Source organism: Durio zibethinus, chromosome 6, assembly GCF_047325235.1.
Source record: "Durio zibethinus cultivar Kanyao isolate XHJ-2024 chromosome 6, ASM4732523v1, whole genome shotgun sequence".
Taxonomy (NCBI): domain Eukaryota; kingdom Viridiplantae; phylum Streptophyta; class Magnoliopsida; order Malvales; family Malvaceae; genus Durio; species Durio zibethinus.
Genome location: NC_143167.1, coordinates 25,012,036 through 25,031,425, shown reverse-complemented (window position 1 = coordinate 25,031,425; position 19,390 = coordinate 25,012,036). Strand labels below are relative to the sequence as shown.

The window sequence follows — 19,390 nt, the reverse complement described above, 5'->3', positions numbered from 1 at the left end:
TTATGTCTTTAGAAAAGGATGTATTCACTTTAAAACTGATATATGATTTATAGTTTAGATGGAGGCAATACAAGGAAATATGCTTCTACACTCTGGAGTGGATCTAGTTGATGGAACAGTAAGATCTTGTTTCATGACTTTACTGGATGTTAATCATTGATGGCTTTATCTGCTTCCTTCCTATTTGATGTGTAAATATACTTTCTGCTTCTTGATGAATTTTGTTAACCGCCAGCATTGGACATCAAATCATATCTATCATACTGTGACAGTATTGAAGGAGCAGTTGTACCAAACTGGATGACAGTATTTCCTCTTCCATGGTTCTTTAGCTTCCCAGTTTTTTCAAGTTTGCTGTCAGGGTGTGTTTATTTGTTTATCCGGAGGAATTGGTTTGTTTCAGGAGAAGTCCCTCTATTCATCACTAGATGAGCTCAAAAGCTTGGTTAAACGAGTGCTTTCTTGGGATATTCGACCAATATCACAACGAAATCGCCCTCATGATAATCTCCTAAAGATAGGAAATGGTTACTCCTTTGATAATGCTTCAGATTCGGATGATTCCCAAGATGGAGAAGCTTCTGGGCATGGATGTGAAGTGGCTGCTTCTGGAAAGATAATATGTCACTTGATTTTGGAGGGAATGGACTTCTCTTACAAAATTGATTGCAGTGGCAATGTGATTGTAGAGAGAGTCCATCTGTCATCTGGCATCCCATTTGGTAATCCAAACTGTAGCAATCACTTGATGTGAAAAGACAAACTAATATCATTTCTCAGAACATCTTTATATATTTGGCTTTGGTGCACAAAACAAAGAATGTGGCAAATCAATAAGCATAAAAAACCACTACAATTGCTATTCTTTTTATATCATTTCTCCTTCAAAAAAAAAAAAAAAGATCTTTTTAGTACAGACTGTCTTTCTCCTTTGAATTTAGTATTCCTCTTCATTTACAACAGTTGCCAATTTCAATGGACAAGTTAAATTTTCAAAGGAATTAATGCATTCCAAACTGGGCAATTCCAATCAAGGTAAATCTATTTTTAGCTGGGTGTCTAGTTACGACCTGTTATCATGCAAAAGTCATACCAACCTGAGTTTGGGCTGGGGAGCTCAGTAGGTATGGCATAACCCCTCCACCATCAACTGATTCTGCCATACAAACTCTACTAATGTTATTAAAGGATCTGGTGGAATCACACAGTTTCATTTTTAATATATATAGAGCTATACTTCTTCCAGGTTCTTCCAGAATCAGTCATAACCTGTTGCATGTGATTTATAAAACATGTCAATAGCATTTTTTTTTAACATAAGATTCTAACTGCTCATGTAGTTGAAATCATCATTACAACCTCAGCTCATGCCCCCGAAGAATTCCGACTCTCCACTGAGGATCCACAGAACAAAACACCGTTTCCCAACTAGGGAGGCTGCAGATGAGTGAATGGCACACATCATGAGGATATATTATCGGAGTTTCATAAATCACAGCAAATTGGAATGTAGGTCATGGTAAATTTTTAACCGCACCTTGTTCTTAGATGGTCCTAGCATTCCAGGTGGAAGCTGTTCTCTTTGTGTCCAATTAACACCTTCATCATATGATCGCTTCATGCACCCGCTCCACCTGCATTTTATTAAAGCCAGTCAAGCAAATGTATCATTGATTCATTGATTGCAACTAAATTCACATCTCACGATGACATGCAGTATAAAAAAATTGATACCTGATGTGAAGAATGTGTAGTCATATTTCAGAAACAAGTAATCTAAACGGTATTCAAAACTGAATCTTAATTGTTCAAACAATGGAGGACTAATCAAAGTCCTGAAACCAATTGATTAGTAGGGGCCTATTGAATAATTTCAAGGCAGTAGAACCAGAAGTAAAGTCAAATGGAAGAACATTTTTATTACAAATTTAAATTATAATATTATATTTGAATATAGGAATTTAAATCCTTATTCCAGGTTAATCTAAATTGCACCTGAAAGTTACTGGTATACCATCCAAAACAGAATTTGTGAATGTAAAAAGTTGTTCTTAAAAAGCCATTTCACCATTCTACAAGGCGTCATTGTCAGAATGTACACAATCAAAAACCAAAACTAGAAAATATAGAGATTTCAATTTCATAGATCACAAATAAATCTTGGAACACCATAAAGCATTGAAATTTTCTTTTGCACGTCCAGGCCTACTTTATAGAACAATAGCTGCTCATCTGATCTGATGGGTTCCACACTGGAACATAAAGCTCTTCATCCATAATAATAGGTGGATACCAGTGGCCACCCTGCCAAACAATTTTTTAATTAAAATCAATAAAAGAGCACCATACATAGGCAGATAACATGCACATATCAGAAAACTTTTAAGAGGTCTGGAATAGCAAAAACATGGCCATAGAAAACGATGGCTGGAACGATGAATGTTTGCTTTGTGCATACATAAGAAAGCTTGAAGGACAATTATGCACATACACTCGAAATTAATAAATGCTAAAATATTTACACTGGGAAAGCAATAAGTAGCAGGAGAAAGATACCTTAAGAGCAGCGTGCCGCATGTCAATCAAGATCACCGTTATAGATAATCAAAAGAAAAATGCCATTCTCCTAAACAATCATAGAGAAAACTCAGGTAAATAATCGAAATTTATATTGTTGGTGACATGAATGTGACATGAATTAGATAATTAGAATATATTTTTCGAACCAAATTTTCACATCAGGTGCTTCTTCGGATATTTCTCCAAAGTAAGCATCTTAGAAGTGATTATGAGTGAAATATCGGCTTAAAGGTAAAAAAGGAATTTTATGACTTTAAAATTTTAGGTTCAAATTTTATTATATGTGATTTTGATTCAATTTTATATTGAATTTGTTTAGTTAAGTTCTAATTAATTAATTAATTAATTTAATTATTTGGTGATTTATATTTATTAAGATTGTTGTTTCTCTTGTATTTGTAATTTAAAGAAAAAAATGAACCTTACCGGCTTGCAAATATATTAAATCATTAGCAAAAATTAGTAAGATGATGTTGGCAATGGAACAATATACACTATAAAGTAACAAAAACACAATCAGTTAAATTGCATAACCTCAACAATGGTAGAGGCATGACAACTGTTGTCAAAAACACACACACACACATATCAAAAAAAAAAAAAATCATGCCTTTTTAAAAAAGGTACAAATTTCCACATTTGAATTGCCTTCCTCCTCTTTTTAGACTCTCATATGTTTTTTTTTTTTTAATTTCCAATTTTTCTATTAATTTAGTTTTGAGAGTTATGATAGAATAGAAAAAAGACTAGATGAGCATTCAGGATATATAACATGAGTAAATTTTTTTTTATTTTTAAATTTGATCAATTCAAGATTTTAGCTTTATGAGATTGATTAATTGAGGAACATCGAATTCCTTAAATTCAATTTTTTAGGATTAATTTTTTTTAATTAATTAAAATTAAGAAAATTAATAAATTATATAAAAAATGTAAAATCCAACTAATCAATCTGCATATAATTGAATAAATTTAACTTAAAATTAAAGCAAATTCAAATATTGTAAGACTTCAACCTAAAATTTTAAGATTGGAGTATCTTCTCCTTGCTATCAGAACAAAATGTGTTTGTTGCAAAGAACATGTACATGCTCTTTTTTATTTTTTTACCTTTTTTTTTTTTTTGCCAATCATTGTGATTTGTGAACGAGACAGCATGATTAGTAGTGTGGGGCTCAAAGCAGCCAAGGGAGTTGCTTTTTTATGTGCATTTCTATTTAATGAAAACTACATTTATTTCAATAACATGACACATGTATGATGTGATCATATGAGTACTCGTAAAAAGAACATGCAATATTAATTCATAGAAGAACAAAAGATTTTATCATGTCATGAAATCTAATCTAAACCTAAAATAAAATAGAGTGGACCCAAATCCAATTCCAGAACTCAAAGTCCAAACTACCCTCATTCCACACCACCCATTTTGTAATAACCCATAGTTGGCTGATTCCCCCAAATAAAAATTTTGGAAGAGGCTTTAGGCCAATCTACTTGTGGCTTAGAGCAATTGCTTGGGGGTGACCAAGGCTAGTTTAAAGATATCATCATATTGTAAAACAGAGGACTTTGTCATTGATTGTTTTTAGTAGTAGGTTGAAAACCATTACATTTACACTATATTTGTTTAGAAAGAAAAAATTATATAAGGAAAAAAAAAGTAGGAAAATGGAAGGAAAGAAATAGATTAATCATTTCTATTGTTTAGGATAAGCAAGGAATATTATTAATACAACCATTTTACCTTTTTTAATTAAAAATTAAGAAGGAAAGTAATTATTATTAATATGACCATTTTACCTTTTTTAATTAAAAATTAATGTTAGATATCTTTTATCTAAATAACACCAGAAGATTTTTATTACTTAAAAATATTTGCAATGATATATAAAATTTTTATCTCAAATAATATTTTTTTTAACAATTTTCAATATATTTTATTCATTGAAATATAATAATCCATTTGAGTGATATAAACAAGTAAAGAATAAACAAATTGCTTTAACTATTAGTAGTGAAAAAATTAAAAATCGATTCAAAATTGTTGTATTTGGTTTGATTTTTTTTATTTGATTCAATTTAAATTTGGATATTTTATGTTTTAATATGATTCAGTTCTATTTTTTATCAAAAGTAAAAAAGTGAAAAATTCTGAATGGAATCAAAAAATATATTTTTATTAGTTTTTATTTTTAAAAAAATTTTATAAAATAAAAAATAATTATTTATATTTAAATATATTTAAAATAATATAAAATAGCAAACAACTAAAAATAATTAATTTTAAAAAAATGGATGAATAGAACTTAATTGAATAAATAAATTTTGGTTTAGGTCAATTCGATTTCTTAAAAAGATCAATTCAGATTAAGTTTTAAAAATTTATAATACTACGCATTAATCAAAACAATAGAACCAAATCTAATCCAATCAAAATTATATAGCTTCTAATTAAAATAAGATACAAATGATATGGAGTAATACTTTTTTTAAATTTTTTATTTTACAAAAGAATTATTGAAACTTAAATTTTGAATATGAAGATTTCATATTCAACATTGGAAAGAGAATTCTTAAAAAAAAATTTGGAGAGAGAAATACATAAAAAAATTTATTGGTGTAAGAAATTTAAATTTATGAGAAGAAAAAGGAGACAACTACCTCCCATTAATTAAATTTAATAGATTTTTACCTTTAATAAAAAAATGGGAGTTTTCTAAAAATAAATAGTTAATTACATATTAGATATTTTTTAAAATTATAAATATAAAAGAAATTACAATTATAATTGAATATTATATTATATAATCAATTAAATAATCAACTGTTATATTATAATCAAATTATAATTATTGATTAATCAATTAATAAATTAAAATTAATCAAATTTACATATAATAAAACTTGAATCTAGAACTCAAATTCTAAATAATATCTAAATAAATACAGTTGGTGCATTACCTTTTCAAAATTCATCTAAAAAAAAAAAAAGCTTGAGAGCATGAGGCCTTCATCCCACTTTGTGATACAACTACAACCTTCATAATTCCAAAATTGAAGTTCTCTCTTTTCCCACGAAAAGACGACCACCCACCATTGCCCTATTTTCTTTCCCTCTTCAACCCAATGGCTAATGCTCCATTAGACTTCCATTCACACCCTTGCTTGCCACCAATTGTTTCCTATTACTTATTTATCTATTGTCTTCAACATATCTTTATGCAATTTTCTTTAACCTACTCAAAATTATTTGATTGATTTAGACTAAAAATATTAAATATTTAATTTTGAAATGAAAAACATATGTATAAGTTTACGTGCAAAGGAAACTTACAAACAAACAGTGGTTTGAAATTGACGTTGATGTCTCAAATTTTGAAAAGTTTAGCAAATTGGAGGAACTGTTATATTCTATTTCGACAAAAGCATAATTCCGTGAAATGGAATGACTTGTTTGTGTTGGCCAATGCAAAAATGTGAATGAGAAGAATAATGGAAAAAACAGTGGAAATTTCTTTTCTTAAAAATGTTCTAGAGACAATCCGACTTTTAAAAAGATAGGCCCCTTTGGGTCCTATTTGGTGGGCCGTCAACGGAATCAACGGTCATTAACAGCGTGGAACCAAAACTTCCTTCCAAGACCGCTATGGGTTTCACACGTGATATACTGGATTTCCTTAATTACCCCTCCATCCTGGAAAGAACTGCTAAAATGCCATGAAGGCAGGGCTTGGCTGAGGCTGTAACAACGGTGAATGGTTTTCCTGCTACTATTTTCTTCAAGAAAAGGACACATATTCTAAGCTTTGAAGTTTGGAGCAAGGGAAAGAATCCCATGCGGCGCGTATGCAAAGTAGAATATATGAGATCTGATCTGCCTTTTATAAATTCCCATTTGTCATACGTTAGCCCATTCTGCACATGCATATATATTCATCAACCGTAATAAATTCAATCAAGTTGGCAGTGAAAGATCGAGCTAGCAAATCTATACATCATTTGTGTGTAACCTCAGCACAGTCGTATATGAACGGTTTCCATTGCGCAATGTTTTGGGTAATAACTGTCTTTTTTGTAATGTTATTAAGAGAATAAAATTTCAAAGAATAAATTACATTATATATTATAATCTTTTTGTAATATTTTATTTTAATAGTTAATTTTTAAATTTTAATTTTAAATTTATGATCTTTTACAAATATTATAAATTCATTTATTTTCATCAATGATAAAATTTTTTACGTCAACATCGCCTCAACATGTGTAATCCATATGCTCACATAAAAAAAGTGATTGGCTTGATTTTTGGATTAAAATTTATATTAAGTGGAATATATATTTTTTTCAATTGATGATTGGCAAAATGTATAAATTTAAAGCATTTTTAAACGTTCATAAATTTAAAAATTGAGTTTTAAATATCCTAAATAAAATTTGAAATATTACAAAAAAAATGATGAATTCATTTGATTATTTTTAAATATTAACAAAATAGAGGCGAATTTAGAGGACAAGTATGAGTCATAGCTCCTAAAAAATGTAATAATCTTAAAATTACTATTTTAACCATGTTATTTTCATTTTTGTCCCTTTTTTAATTTAATTTATTATTAATTTAATACTTAATTCTCTAATATTATGATGCTGGCTTCGTTCTTGAAAGGGAGAGTTATTGTTCAGACCAAATACAAAGTGAGCTTTTGAATTAGATCTCAACTGTCTCTTTGATGTCTAGTTATTATCTCCCATGTGGTGCTAAATTTTAAGCAGAGCGGCAGTTTTTCGAAATTCTAGAAGGGATGTGTTGATTTTGATATTACAGTAACATATGTGCTAGAATGGTTTGGATTTAAAAATAAAAAAGATATCTCTTATTTCAATTATTTAAAGATATTGTTTGTAAATCGTGCAACATTTAAAAATTAAAATCTCACATTTGGATTGTTTAAATTGATTTTTTATCGAATTGTTTAGAATTTATTTCACAATAAAGTTGAATAACTTTTTTTTTTTTTAATTTTGAACATTGTTTTATTTGTACATATTCATTTGAAGTTTTATATAATGACGACTGGTTAAAAAGTTCTTTTAGAATTTAATGTATGAGATGCATAAAACAATTGATAGTGTTTTGATAAAAAAATTTAAAATTTGATATACAATTACTATAAATTTTTAATTATATATATGGATTAGTATAATGAAATATATTTTTTATGATATATTTTAAAAATAAAAAATTTAATTAAAAAAATACATATATCACCTTGTTAATTTCATTTGTGTAATTAAAAAATTATATTGACACTAATTGTTAATTTTGTTTCAAAATTTATCGTACTAATCGATACATTTCAGTTATATTAAAATATGATATATTTAAAGATAAATTTTTATTTCAAATTTAATATTAGATAATATTGATTATTTTCGTTGGTTTCGATAAATTTCGATGAATTGACTTATTTCAACTAGTATGTAAATGTGAAATATATTTTATAATTTTTAATTTATTTTTTATTATTTGACTATTTTTAATCTAATAAAAATAAAATTAATTGATTAAATAATCTTTAAAAATTGACTTTCTTTATTTTTTTTTATTTTAACTTGCTTTTTTTATACTTTATTTTTTCAAACCAAAATTTATAAGTATTTCCATCTCTTAAAAAAAAAACAATTGTGCTCTTTTTTTAAAGTTTTAAAATCATGAAACTAAGGTTTTTTTTTTTTTTCATTTCTTTATTTTTATCTTAATATTTACATAAAAAATATTTATTTAAATATCATATGATTAGATTAAGTGTTTAAAAATATCCTAAAAAATTTATGATAATATTTTTTATACTTTTAAATTTATTTATTTGATATTTAAAGATATTGCATATTTATTTTGTAAATTATTAGTAGGATTATAATGTATATGTTCATGTATATTTATAAATATATTTATACTAAATCAAAAAATCTGAAATAATATACTAAAGTAATCGATACCGATATATATTACATTAAAAAAAAATTGAATGTGGTCTAATATGGTATTGAAACTTTGATATTAATAGTGTATCAAATATTAACTAAAAATTTTTTTACTTTAAATAGTTAGAATTTATTTGTTTCCATTAAAAAATAAAGCAAAATTAATAAATAAATCCCTGAACTTTGTTACTTTATTTGAAGAAGCTTTTATATTTTATTTCATCTAAATAAATCATTCAATTTTAATTTGAACCTAAATAAATTATTAATTATTAATATATATTTATAAATAAACCTTTAATTTTTAATTCTTAGCTAAATAGGCTCTTAACATAAACTAATTTTTCGTTTGAATTAAAAGTTTAATTAGATATAAATTAAACAATAAGAGCTTATTTTGGTAAAATAAAATTATATGAACTTATTTAAAAAACACAAAATAATTCAAGAATTTTATTAATATGTTGACCAAAAACAATTTACTTTTTAAATAGAATTTATTTAATAAAATTTTAAAAATTATTTTTTTATCAAAATTGATTTATATTTTATAATTTTTTATAAAATAACTTTTAATTATTTTATAAATTGTTGATTCAACAAGTACTAATATTTTATTTTTTTCAAGTTTATTTTGAATATTTTGTATTATATGATTTATTTTTTATTTAATATCAACACAATAATTTAAAAATATTAATGATTTATAATATTATATAAAATATTGTAATTTAAGATCACTGATGAATTGATCACTTTGATTATCGTATGACTATAATAATAAAATCACTATAGTAATCTTAAAAATAATATCAATTATTACTTTAAGAGTTTTAAATTACAATAGATAAAAAAAATATAAATTTAATTTGAAAAAATTAACAAAAGTTATATTATAAAATAAAAAATATATATTTTAAAAAATTAATAATATATTAATAGGATTGCAGTAGCAATTTACTAATTTTGAAAGAAAATTAAAAAAAAAAACCCCTTATGTCTACTTTTTTTTGTTCATTTCAAAAATCAACACTTGCTGTTTATTTCATATTTTTATCTTTTTTCTGAAGATAACTATATAACATTTTTTATTTTATGTTACTGTTTATCCTAATTATTCATTTTTTTACATATTTTAGCCTAGTGTATTTGCTTAGGGCTCATAAATATATATAATGCTGTGATTTGACCTTTTAACGATTAGTTTATGTAAAGAGTTTTGCAATTGGTAGCTTCTTTGACTAAACAAATCTAACTTTCCATTATGGATAACCCGTGCCCATTGCCTGTAAAGGAAGAATCTCCTTCTATATTTTCACCAAATCTTATTTTAATTTGAGACAGCTAGTCCAGCAATTATCCCTATAATAATTCTATATAGCTTTATTTTTGGTTTTCCTTTTTTAATTAATTGTTTTCCATTTCAGAATCAAACAAAAAGATAAAAGTTGTCACCGTGCCGGACGGACAGCCGGCCTTCGACACTCCCACAACTTCCATATTTTCTTCAAAACAAATTTAACTCGGGTCCCTCAAAATATAATGAGTAATTACACCCGGAAAAGAAAATTAATTAATTTTCCAAATATATTAACATATATTTGGTAGGACCGAAAAAAAAAAGAAAAAAATGAAAAAAGAAACTATATTTTTTTCTTTCCATTCTTCTGTTTGATAAGGGAAAAATAAGAGAAAAAATAAAAATAAATGAATTTGTATCTTTTCCTTTTTTTTTCTTTTTTTTTTAAAATCTAAATCTTTCGAAATTGAAAATAAAACATTCTTTAGACTTAAATTAAACATTTTCTTTACAGTTTCACTTTTAGGTTGATTTTTTTTTTAAAAAATTGACTTTTAAGAAATAAATTTTATATTATTCTATAGTTATTTGACAAAATTATTCAATAAATTAAAAAAAAATTATTGATTAATAAAAAATAAAAAAATGAATTTTTATATCTTTTTCTCTTTAAATCTGAATCATATTTGTTTGACAAAATATTACTTAATTAATTAAAAATGATTTATTGATCAATAAAAAAAAAGCAATGAATTTATATATATTCTTTTTCTTTAAATCTAAATAATTCCAAATTAAAAAAAAAAAACATTGTTTCTACTTAAATTAAATATTTTATTCACAATTTCATTTTTAATTTTTTCCTCTACTATTCATATTTAATGCAAAACATATAGAAGGAAAAAACAACTTTCTTTCCTTTTTAAAAATTTTTTTTCTTTGCTCACTTTTTTTCACTTCCTTTATTTTCCTTCTTCAAAAATTTCAGAATATTTCATACTTTTATTATTTTATAAAAAAACAATTGCCATTGTTTAAAATCATGAAACTAGTTTTTCAAGTAATATATAAAAAAATTCCATTGCCTTTTTTTTAACTAAAAACAATTCCATTGCTTTGGTCAAAGCTAAACTCACTGGAGAGTTACAGTTTGAATACAAGTGAAGTGAGTACCGTAAAAACTCCCCACCCAAACAAACAAAAACAAAGCTTTCAGATACTTTCCATAAACTCCAATTTGGTTTTGAAAAAATCCCAGCTGGCACTTATGTAATTTAATCTCCCAGCAAGGGCATTTCTTTTCTCCTCCGTCCAAACAAACAAAACAATGAAAAACAATTGAACTCCTCCAAACGCTTTTTCAAAAACAAAAAAAAAAAACCAAACTGAAAAACCAACCTCAGCTTTTTCGTTCTCCCCTGCCCTGCCTGCCCCTTCACTCCCTCAATCTATATATGTATATATAAATATATGTACCTTTACTTATTCACATACTTTTCTTTCTTTTTTTTTTTAATAAAAATAATAAAAGAAGAAGATTCTGGTAAATATGGATTCGCCGAAGTCGGCTGGTGATTCATCGACGGCACGGATCGTGGTTCGTTCCTCCATGATGGACTCGATAAGAGCTTGCGGTTTGTCGGGTTTAGCCGGTGTTAGGATCGATAAGGAAGAGCTTAGACGAAGGCTTTTGATGCCTCAGTATCTGCGCCTTGCGATGCAAGATTCCATTAGGAAAAAGGACGTCGATGGCGGTGACCAGCATTTCCTTTCACGTGGCTCCGACGATGTTCCGTATCCTGAATCCCCTATGGTCGTTTTTATTAACCCCCGTAGCGGCGGTCGCCATGGCCCCGTCCTTAAAGAGCGTCTCCAGCAATTAATCAGCGAAGAACAGGTTTCACTTATTTCTTTTGCTTTTATTTTTATGGTTTCGAAAGACTTATTTGCATTTATATTTTCTTAAGAATTTTAATATCGGAAATATAGGTATTTGACCTCCAAGATGTGAAACCGCATGAATTTGTACGGTATGGACTGGCTTGCCTTGAGAAGTGGGCTAACAATGGAGATTTTTGTGCCAAAGAGATACGGGAGAACATTAGAGTTGTGGTATGTTTCTACCAACTTTTTACAACTTGTAAACTTCCCTGTGCTGTTTTTTCCCCTTTTCTTTTAGAATGTTCCAATTCGGATTTGGATGTTACCGCTTTAATTTAGTTACAGTTGGGTTCTTATGTTTGTTACTTGTCTTTTTTTTTTGGGTTCAAATCTCACCACTTGCTACTATATTTACTTTGAAAAAGTAAAAAAAAGAATCTTTTAGATTTAAAAGTAAATAATTTTTTAAAGAGTTAAAAATTAAAAATATAACTTTTTTCTGTGGAATAAAGTACATGATTTTACTTTTATACATAATGGCTGTGTTAAATTGTTGTGTGATGTTAATCAACTATGATTTTGTTTTTCCTTTTTTAAGCAACTTTCTAGATGGTAAAAAAACATAGCAAAAGTAACTAACAAATCGAACATTCCAAGCTGATTTTGTAAGGCTCTGTATAAATGAGCAGGTTGCTGGAGGTGATGGTACTGTTGGTTGGGTACTTGGATGTCTTGGAGAACTTCATCAGAAGGGTCGGGAGCCGGTTCCTCCTGTAGCTATCATTCCACTTGGTACAGGCAATGACTTGTCTAGAAGTTTTGGTTGGGTATGATATTCCTTTACATTTTAAATTTTGATGTTGTCTGCTATTTGCTTCTCTCTCTTTCTTGATTCATGCACTGAATGGTCACTGCAGGGAGGTTCATTTCCTTTTTCCTGGAAATCGGCTATTAAAAGAACTCTGCAAAGAGCTACTTCCGGTCCAATTTGCCGTCTAGATAGGTGAGAATACATTTATTGCATAATGATTAGTACTATGTTTTGTGTCTGTAGCACACTGCTGTTTGTTTTATAAGTTTGATGATCCACTATTGAGGACTCGCTGCATGTTTGAGTTTCCTACGATTGAAAATGTTTTTTCATAACTACTTTGCAGTTATATCACTAATTGTTTCTTTGATGATGCAGTTGGCTTGTTGTGTTGCAAATGCCTGGCGGTGAAGTTGTTGATCCTCCCCATTCTTTGAAGGCTACAGAAGAGTGTTGTCTTGATCAGGTAGTGAATCATCCTCTGTTTTATTCAAACATCTTCTATTGCGTGACAATTTTTGGATGCATGAACATTGGCTTAATCTGAGTCCTTTGAAGGTCAATAAAGTTTTTTCTGTTTTAGTTCATGAAGTTTGTCATTAGGTTACCTAATTCGGTATTATTGGAATTTACCAAATATATAAAAATGTCTATGTGTCTATCTTGATAATATAATTATAGAGACGAGTTTTTGAAAAGCAAGAGTACTTTTTAGGTCATAGATCAAAATATGCTATAATGATTTAATCCAATAAAGCACATTATCTAATGAACTGTGGCATTGTATATCTAAAGCTGCTTCTTTCTGTCTAAAGTATTCAGCCTGGTCTACCATCTGATAACTTAGACATGACACATTAGTGTTTTCTTTTTCTTTAAATAATTTTTGTCTGATTGTCATTTAGTCATCTTATGATGTGGAATTTCAAATTCAAATGGGAAAATCTTGTCCGCGATTGCAGACTTTGGAGATTGTGGGGGATGTTCCTGACAAAGTGAACTGCTATGAAGGAGTATTCTATAATTACTTTAGCATAGGTATAGTATACCAGTTAAACTTCTAAATCTTTGTAATTTTAATTTTATGCATGGGGAGATTTGCTTGGTGGGGAGCTGTATTACATCTTAGAAGCTTGATAATCATAATTTTGGCATGTAAGCTGTTATGGAGACTATCTGCTACTTTATTTCAAGGGAAACAGAATAGAGTAGTAGCATTCTAAACCAAATCCCTGATAGAGTCCAAGGATGTGCAAACTTTTATAATGATTCTTTTTGCTTTATTTTAATAATTTTAACTTTTAAATCATCCAAATCTTATCATCCTCTACTCTTGCAATTTCACAAAAAATCCAGAAAAGGGGGAGGAAGGCACACTCATATGACTCTGAGGGCTCAAGACAACTCATTAAAGGCTTACAGTGCCCCTATTCGCTAATTTGGTTAATAATTTGCAAGACCATAAAAACTTTTGCGAAAGGAAAAGCAATTTAAAAATTGGGAGTCATGAAATGTTTAGAAATCATATATGAAAGTTTTTGGTTACAATGACAACACTTATTCTTGCTTATGGTGTTTTTCCGTTTATTGTTATTATTATTAACATTTTTGGTCCTTAAGAATCTTTTTATGTTCATTTACATTCAGGAATGGATGCACAAGTTGCGTATGGATTCCACCATTTACGTAATGAGAAACCTTACCTTGCGCAAGGTCCTATTTCAAATAAGGTATTTGGATTTCTTTTATTATTTGACTGCAAGTTCAAGAATGTTTTGTTGTCAATCTCTGGTATTATCCTGTCTTGTCAAATGTAGATGTTTTAGTTTGAAGTTGCTTAATGGTAATACTGCCATCTGTCAACCATATATGGATCATCTACAGATGATATTAGTGACTATGCGTGGCATAGTCAAAAGGAGGGACAGGAAGTGATTGTCTCACCTATATAAATTGAAGTTTTTTCTCAATCTATTCTTTTTATGACTAAATATTTTGCACTTTGGTCTTGATACCTATGTTTTACAAATTTGCTGCTCCATAATTCTTTGACAAGGAATGGGGAGGATGCATGAAAGGCTATATGTAAAATGAATTACAATATAAAACTAGTGTGGAATTCTTGATTTTTCCCCAATCTATTCTTTTTGTGGCCAAACATATAGCAGTTCAGTCTCAGTACCTATATTTTAAAGATTTGCTGCTCCACAATTCTTTGACAAGGAATGAGGAGGATGCATGAAAGGCTAGAAGTAAAAATGAAGCTACAACATAATGCTAGTGGGAAAGTCTTGTAGTTTTTCTATATAGGAGCATTCAGTGATATACGCCTAGGTGCTGTGCCTTAGTGCTAGACAATGAAAGTACCTTGAACCCTTTTGGACAAGGTGCATTTAATCGGGTGTACGCCTGGTGCATCTAGTCATGCTTTTCTGTAAGACAGTGGGTGCAAGAAAAGGCTCTCTCTTGCATTTCTTTTTCTTTAGGATTTTTTTATTAACTTTACCTTTAATAGTAAAAAAGTGACAATATGAAACTCTTTCAACAACAAACTTGGGTCCATAAGGAAATGGTGCATATTGGCCAAAAAAAAGAAAAAGGAAAAATTGCATGTTTGTAGGATAAAAGTGGACCGCTCTTTAGATTTTATTAGCAGAATTATATATCTTAAGCTTATTTTATATATACATACGCATATACATATTGTGCCTTCCCTGAGGCGAGCACTTTTTTTCCACCTTGCATCTCAGGCAATATAAGGGTTCTACCGCCTTGAGTGAGCCTTGCGCCCTTGACAACACTGGGAGCATTTCATGTTGTCCCAGCCTTAACCTTGTTCTTTGCTAGCCAATAGAAGAGTTATGAATTTCTTGTGTAGAACTGTAGATGTATGCAATATTTGTGCATATGCTTGGATGTTTAAATTTATTTTTTCTCTTCTGATTTATCTGATAAACAACTTAAATGTAAATTTAGTTTATGCAGGGTCTTTTCTTCATTCTCCTGTTATTTCCTCTAGGATTTGCACAAAATATAATACTAATCTCACTAAAGTTAACTTAAGTTCAATTGAAGTGTGCAGCTTGGCATTCAAAATTCACATTATTAGTTTCTTTGCCTCAGTCAATGATTTGCTTTGGTAAAACTAATATTAGATTGTAATTGGTCCATCTTTTGTGACAGATTATCTACTCCAGTTACAGTTGCACTCAGGGTTGGTTTCTCACACCTTGCATAAGTGATCCAGGTTTAAGGTTAGATATTATGATAGTTTTTTAGCATGCATCTCATCCTATAATGGACATATTCCAGTTTCTAAAAAACAACAATATGTATATTTCTATGCATGTTGGTGTGTGTGTGTGTGTGTATGTACAACAAGCATCTAGTTAAGTTTTGATTGTTCCTTGGACAGTGTAGCCAAGGCTTTGGCCTTGGTGCTGAGGTAAGGCACAACACATAAAGTGCCTCACATGTAACAATCACTTAGCTAAGGTTGATTCTTCCTTAGACAGTGTAGCCAAGGCATTGACCTTGGGCTGAGGGCAAGGCCAAAAAGTGCTTTTACCAAGCATAATTCTTTGATGCCTAGGTGCATTATTTTGAAAGGTGAGGCTTGACATGCCTCCATTAAGTTCTCTAAAATTTTTTTAAAACTCTACTTTGAATTGATGATATATGTATGTTTATACAAAAATGAAAAGGGTCCTAGTTTCCCTTTATATGTGTATTATATCAGCACCTTGCTTTGCTCAGTCAAATGTCTTTTTTGCCCTTGTGCCTCTGGCAATACAAAAATCCTAGTACCTTGAGGGTGTCTTCTGCCTTTTACCACATTGTTTTTGTTTCTTAATGTTTCTCAAATAATAAAACATCATCACTATTATAATGCACGTTGTTTACAAATGCTTGTTCAGTTAAACCAACAAGTTTCCTTTTGATACATCTTTTATTTAGCTGAGAAGAAATAATCCATGAATCGTATGGAGAAAGTGTCTTTCTTGTGAATGGTGTTTTGAACCATTCTTTTTGAGGTGAACATATTCAAAAAATGTTTCTAAGTGCAGGGGACTCAAGAACATTTTAAGGATACATATTAAAAGGGTCAATTGCTCGGAATGGGAGCAGGTTCCAGTCCCCAAAAGGTACATTTCTAAGTATTTAATTTTACCTTGTGATACATTAGTATCTTAATTGTTCTAGTTATCAACTGTTAGCCTTCATGATTTTTATGTAACCCTATTTTGTGCATTTGATATCTTTATAACCATAATTTGTCTTTTACTGAACCTTCTGCATAACTAGCTATATTGCTAAGGTTACTATGACACTAGATGCATAGATGGGTAGAACATTTCTGCCCCTGTTATGGCTTATGATTTAATCATCCCCTAATATTATGCATTTTATTTTAGTGTGAGGGCAATTGTTGCATTAAATCTTCATAGTTATGGAAGTGGGCGAAATCCGTGGGGTAATCTAAAACCAGAGTATTTGGAAAAGGTATGGTACATTTCTTCAGGTTACATAGTATTATTCTGGGTACGGTGTTCTACAATCTCTCTCTCTCTTTGGGGTATACTTTGACTGTTTGCTTATGTTTGATGGTTGGATTTGGATCTCAAAAACTGAGCAATATAATTTGTTCTGGCTCCATAATGGAAACAAAAAGGTGTTCTGCATACTTTATTTGCAATTCAAAACAACTTCAGCTTGGTTCCTTTCCAAGATTGGAGCTTTGTACTTACTTGAGAATTCAAGATTGGAGTTTTAGTGAACCAGATGGATGCCATGTAGTTTTCACTTACTTAGATAGTTGAAGTTGCAGATATCACCCAGTATGCCTAACATGATCCAGGTACCAGGAATGAATTCTATTAGGGGTCAAACTCTATGAAAACTGGGCAGTTTGTGTTTATTTAATCAATAGTTCTTGGAAATATTATCTTGGTCCTGATAATTTTTAATCAGCTTTATATTACTGAAAATGCATGATTTGAGATGGTCACCATATATTGTTTTTGACTCTTAAGCTTCTTTTGTTGATAAATATTGCTATCTTGTAGTGTCTATTCTAATATTTATATGAACATAAATAAATAGAGGTGAATAGCACAACAAAACTGTGCATCCTTAATAGGTGTTATTACTGGACTCTTAAATTTCTTTCAGCGTATCAATGTTTATTTAAGTTAAAACTAAATCATGAGGAATTTCTTGTATTGTGAAATATAAATTTATATAAAATAGTGAGAAGGGGTGAATACTGAACAGCCAATTGTTATTGCAAAATGAGAACAAAGAAATGACAGAAGAGAGTATTTCTTAATGCAGCTTTCATAATGTTCCATTCCAATTATTATATTGAAGTAACATAAAGCTAATAATAAGAATTCCAAGGGGAAGTAAAATGAAATGAGCATTTAACGTTTCATTATATGTAATAACATAAATTTAGCCTGATAAAGATGGTACATGGGTAGAAGAAACCTATCTTATTACAATCAAATGTAATTATGGGAAAATCAAGAAGTTGAACTGTTATCAGTTTAAAATGACAGGTCATCAATAGATATTTCTCTAATATAAATCATAGTTCACCAAAGCATTTGGAAAGATGCTAATGCCAAGGTTTTCAACAAATACTGTGCATCTTTCTTTGACTATGTAAACTTAATTGCTTTCAAATTTGCGGCCTATGCTTTTGGTGTAAGATCAATGTCTTCACCATGATTCCTAGGCTGGTGGAGAGTTGGAAGTTACTCGGTCTTTTTGTTTTAATATTAAGCTTATTGAGAGGCTTGATTAAATTCCAAATCTAAATTGATTGTCTTCAATTTTAATTGTTTATTTTTTCAGAAAGGCTTTGTTGAGGCCCATGCTGATGATGGTCTTCTAGAAATTTTTGGCTTAAAGCAAGGATGGCACACATCATTTGTAATGGTTGAGCTCATATCTGCAAAACACATTGCGCAGGTACTGTAACTTATGTATTTTTCATCAAAACAAGTCAAAGGTGGTTAAACATAAGATTGTAGAAGTGCAGGTTTAGACTTGATTGAAACTATGTCCTTGGTAGGTAGGCACAAACAGAAGGAAATTATGTCCTGGGTCTTTGGGAAGTTGCTACCATTGGTGAGAAAGATTGGTAATTACTAAAAGTTGTTTGGCAAGATGCTTGATAATTAGTAGAAGTTATTCTTAAAAACTCAATAGCGTTTACAGATAATGTTGTGTTCCTCTACTGTACCTTGTTTCTTGTAATGGTAGTTCTTAGTGTCTTGCATGCATAAGATTGGCTCTGAAGTGCCTGGGAAAGAAGGAACTAAAAAAAATCTGTATTCTCTGGGCTTGGTCTTTTGAAAATATGGTATGTTGATGAGTTTTACAATCTTTTTCAGGCTTCATCGATTAGACTGGAGATAAGAGGTGGAGAGTGGAAAGATGCATTTATGCAGATGGATGGGGAACCATGGAAACAGCCCATGAGCAAGGATTATTCTACATTTGTGGAAATTAAGAGGGTGCCTTTTCAGTCACTAATGGTTAGTGGAGAATGACATTGGCGAATCCTTATGCATGCCGTCAATGTAAAGCGTGGTTGTCTCCAAAGGGCTTGTAAATTACATTTGTTTTCCCCAGTGACTAGGAACTTGGACAATGAGAAGAGAAACATACCTAGGAATAGGGATCTTTGTATCAAATTCATTTGCAGTCAATTCCATACATATATATATATATATATATATTCCAGTGGTGCATTCTTTGAGATTTCTATTATGCTTAACCAGGTTTTACTTGCACTTGGAGGAGGCTTTTATTACGTTGGTTAA

At 29.6% G+C, this 19,390-nt stretch overlaps 2 protein-coding genes across 5 annotated transcripts; both read left to right on the top strand.

Annotated features, from left to right (window-relative positions):
• The first annotated feature begins 57 nt into the window (after positions 1-57).
• LOC111286358 (uncharacterized) lies at positions 58-1,912 on the top strand. The gene is made up of 3 exons (XM_022876272.2): positions 58-118; positions 236-306; positions 404-1,912. The coding sequence occupies exons 2-3, from the start codon at positions 301-303 to the stop codon at positions 752-754; spliced, it is 357 nt and encodes a 118-aa protein (XP_022732007.2). The 5' UTR covers positions 58-118; positions 236-300; the 3' UTR covers positions 755-1,912.
• A 9,310-nt stretch (positions 1,913-11,222) lies between these two features.
• On the top strand, positions 11,223-19,326 carry LOC111285503 (diacylglycerol kinase 4-like). Of its 4 annotated transcripts, none has more exons than XR_016342911.1 (12): positions 11,223-11,762; positions 11,855-11,977; positions 12,436-12,573; positions 12,664-12,749; positions 12,936-13,023; positions 13,463-13,595; positions 14,205-14,287; positions 15,741-15,811; positions 16,625-16,702; positions 16,973-17,060; positions 17,230-17,415; positions 18,417-18,533. XR_016342911.1 is itself a non-coding variant. In XM_022874984.2 (12 exons), exons 1-12 carry the CDS (start codon positions 11,415-11,417, stop codon positions 19,115-19,117), a joined length of 1,512 nt encoding a protein of 503 aa, XP_022730719.2. In that variant the 5' UTR covers positions 11,234-11,414; the 3' UTR covers positions 19,118-19,326. The 4 variants fall into 4 exon arrangements, 2 of the variants coding, with proteins under 2 accessions (XP_022730719.2, XP_022730720.2); XM_022874984.2 differs by lacking the exon at positions 17,230-17,415 and adding an exon at positions 18,959-19,326 and having other exon boundaries at positions 11,234-11,762; XM_022874985.2 differs by lacking the exon at positions 17,230-17,415 and adding an exon at positions 18,959-19,326 and having other exon boundaries at positions 11,235-11,762; positions 13,520-13,595.
• Positions 19,327-19,390: the final 64 nt, after the last annotated feature.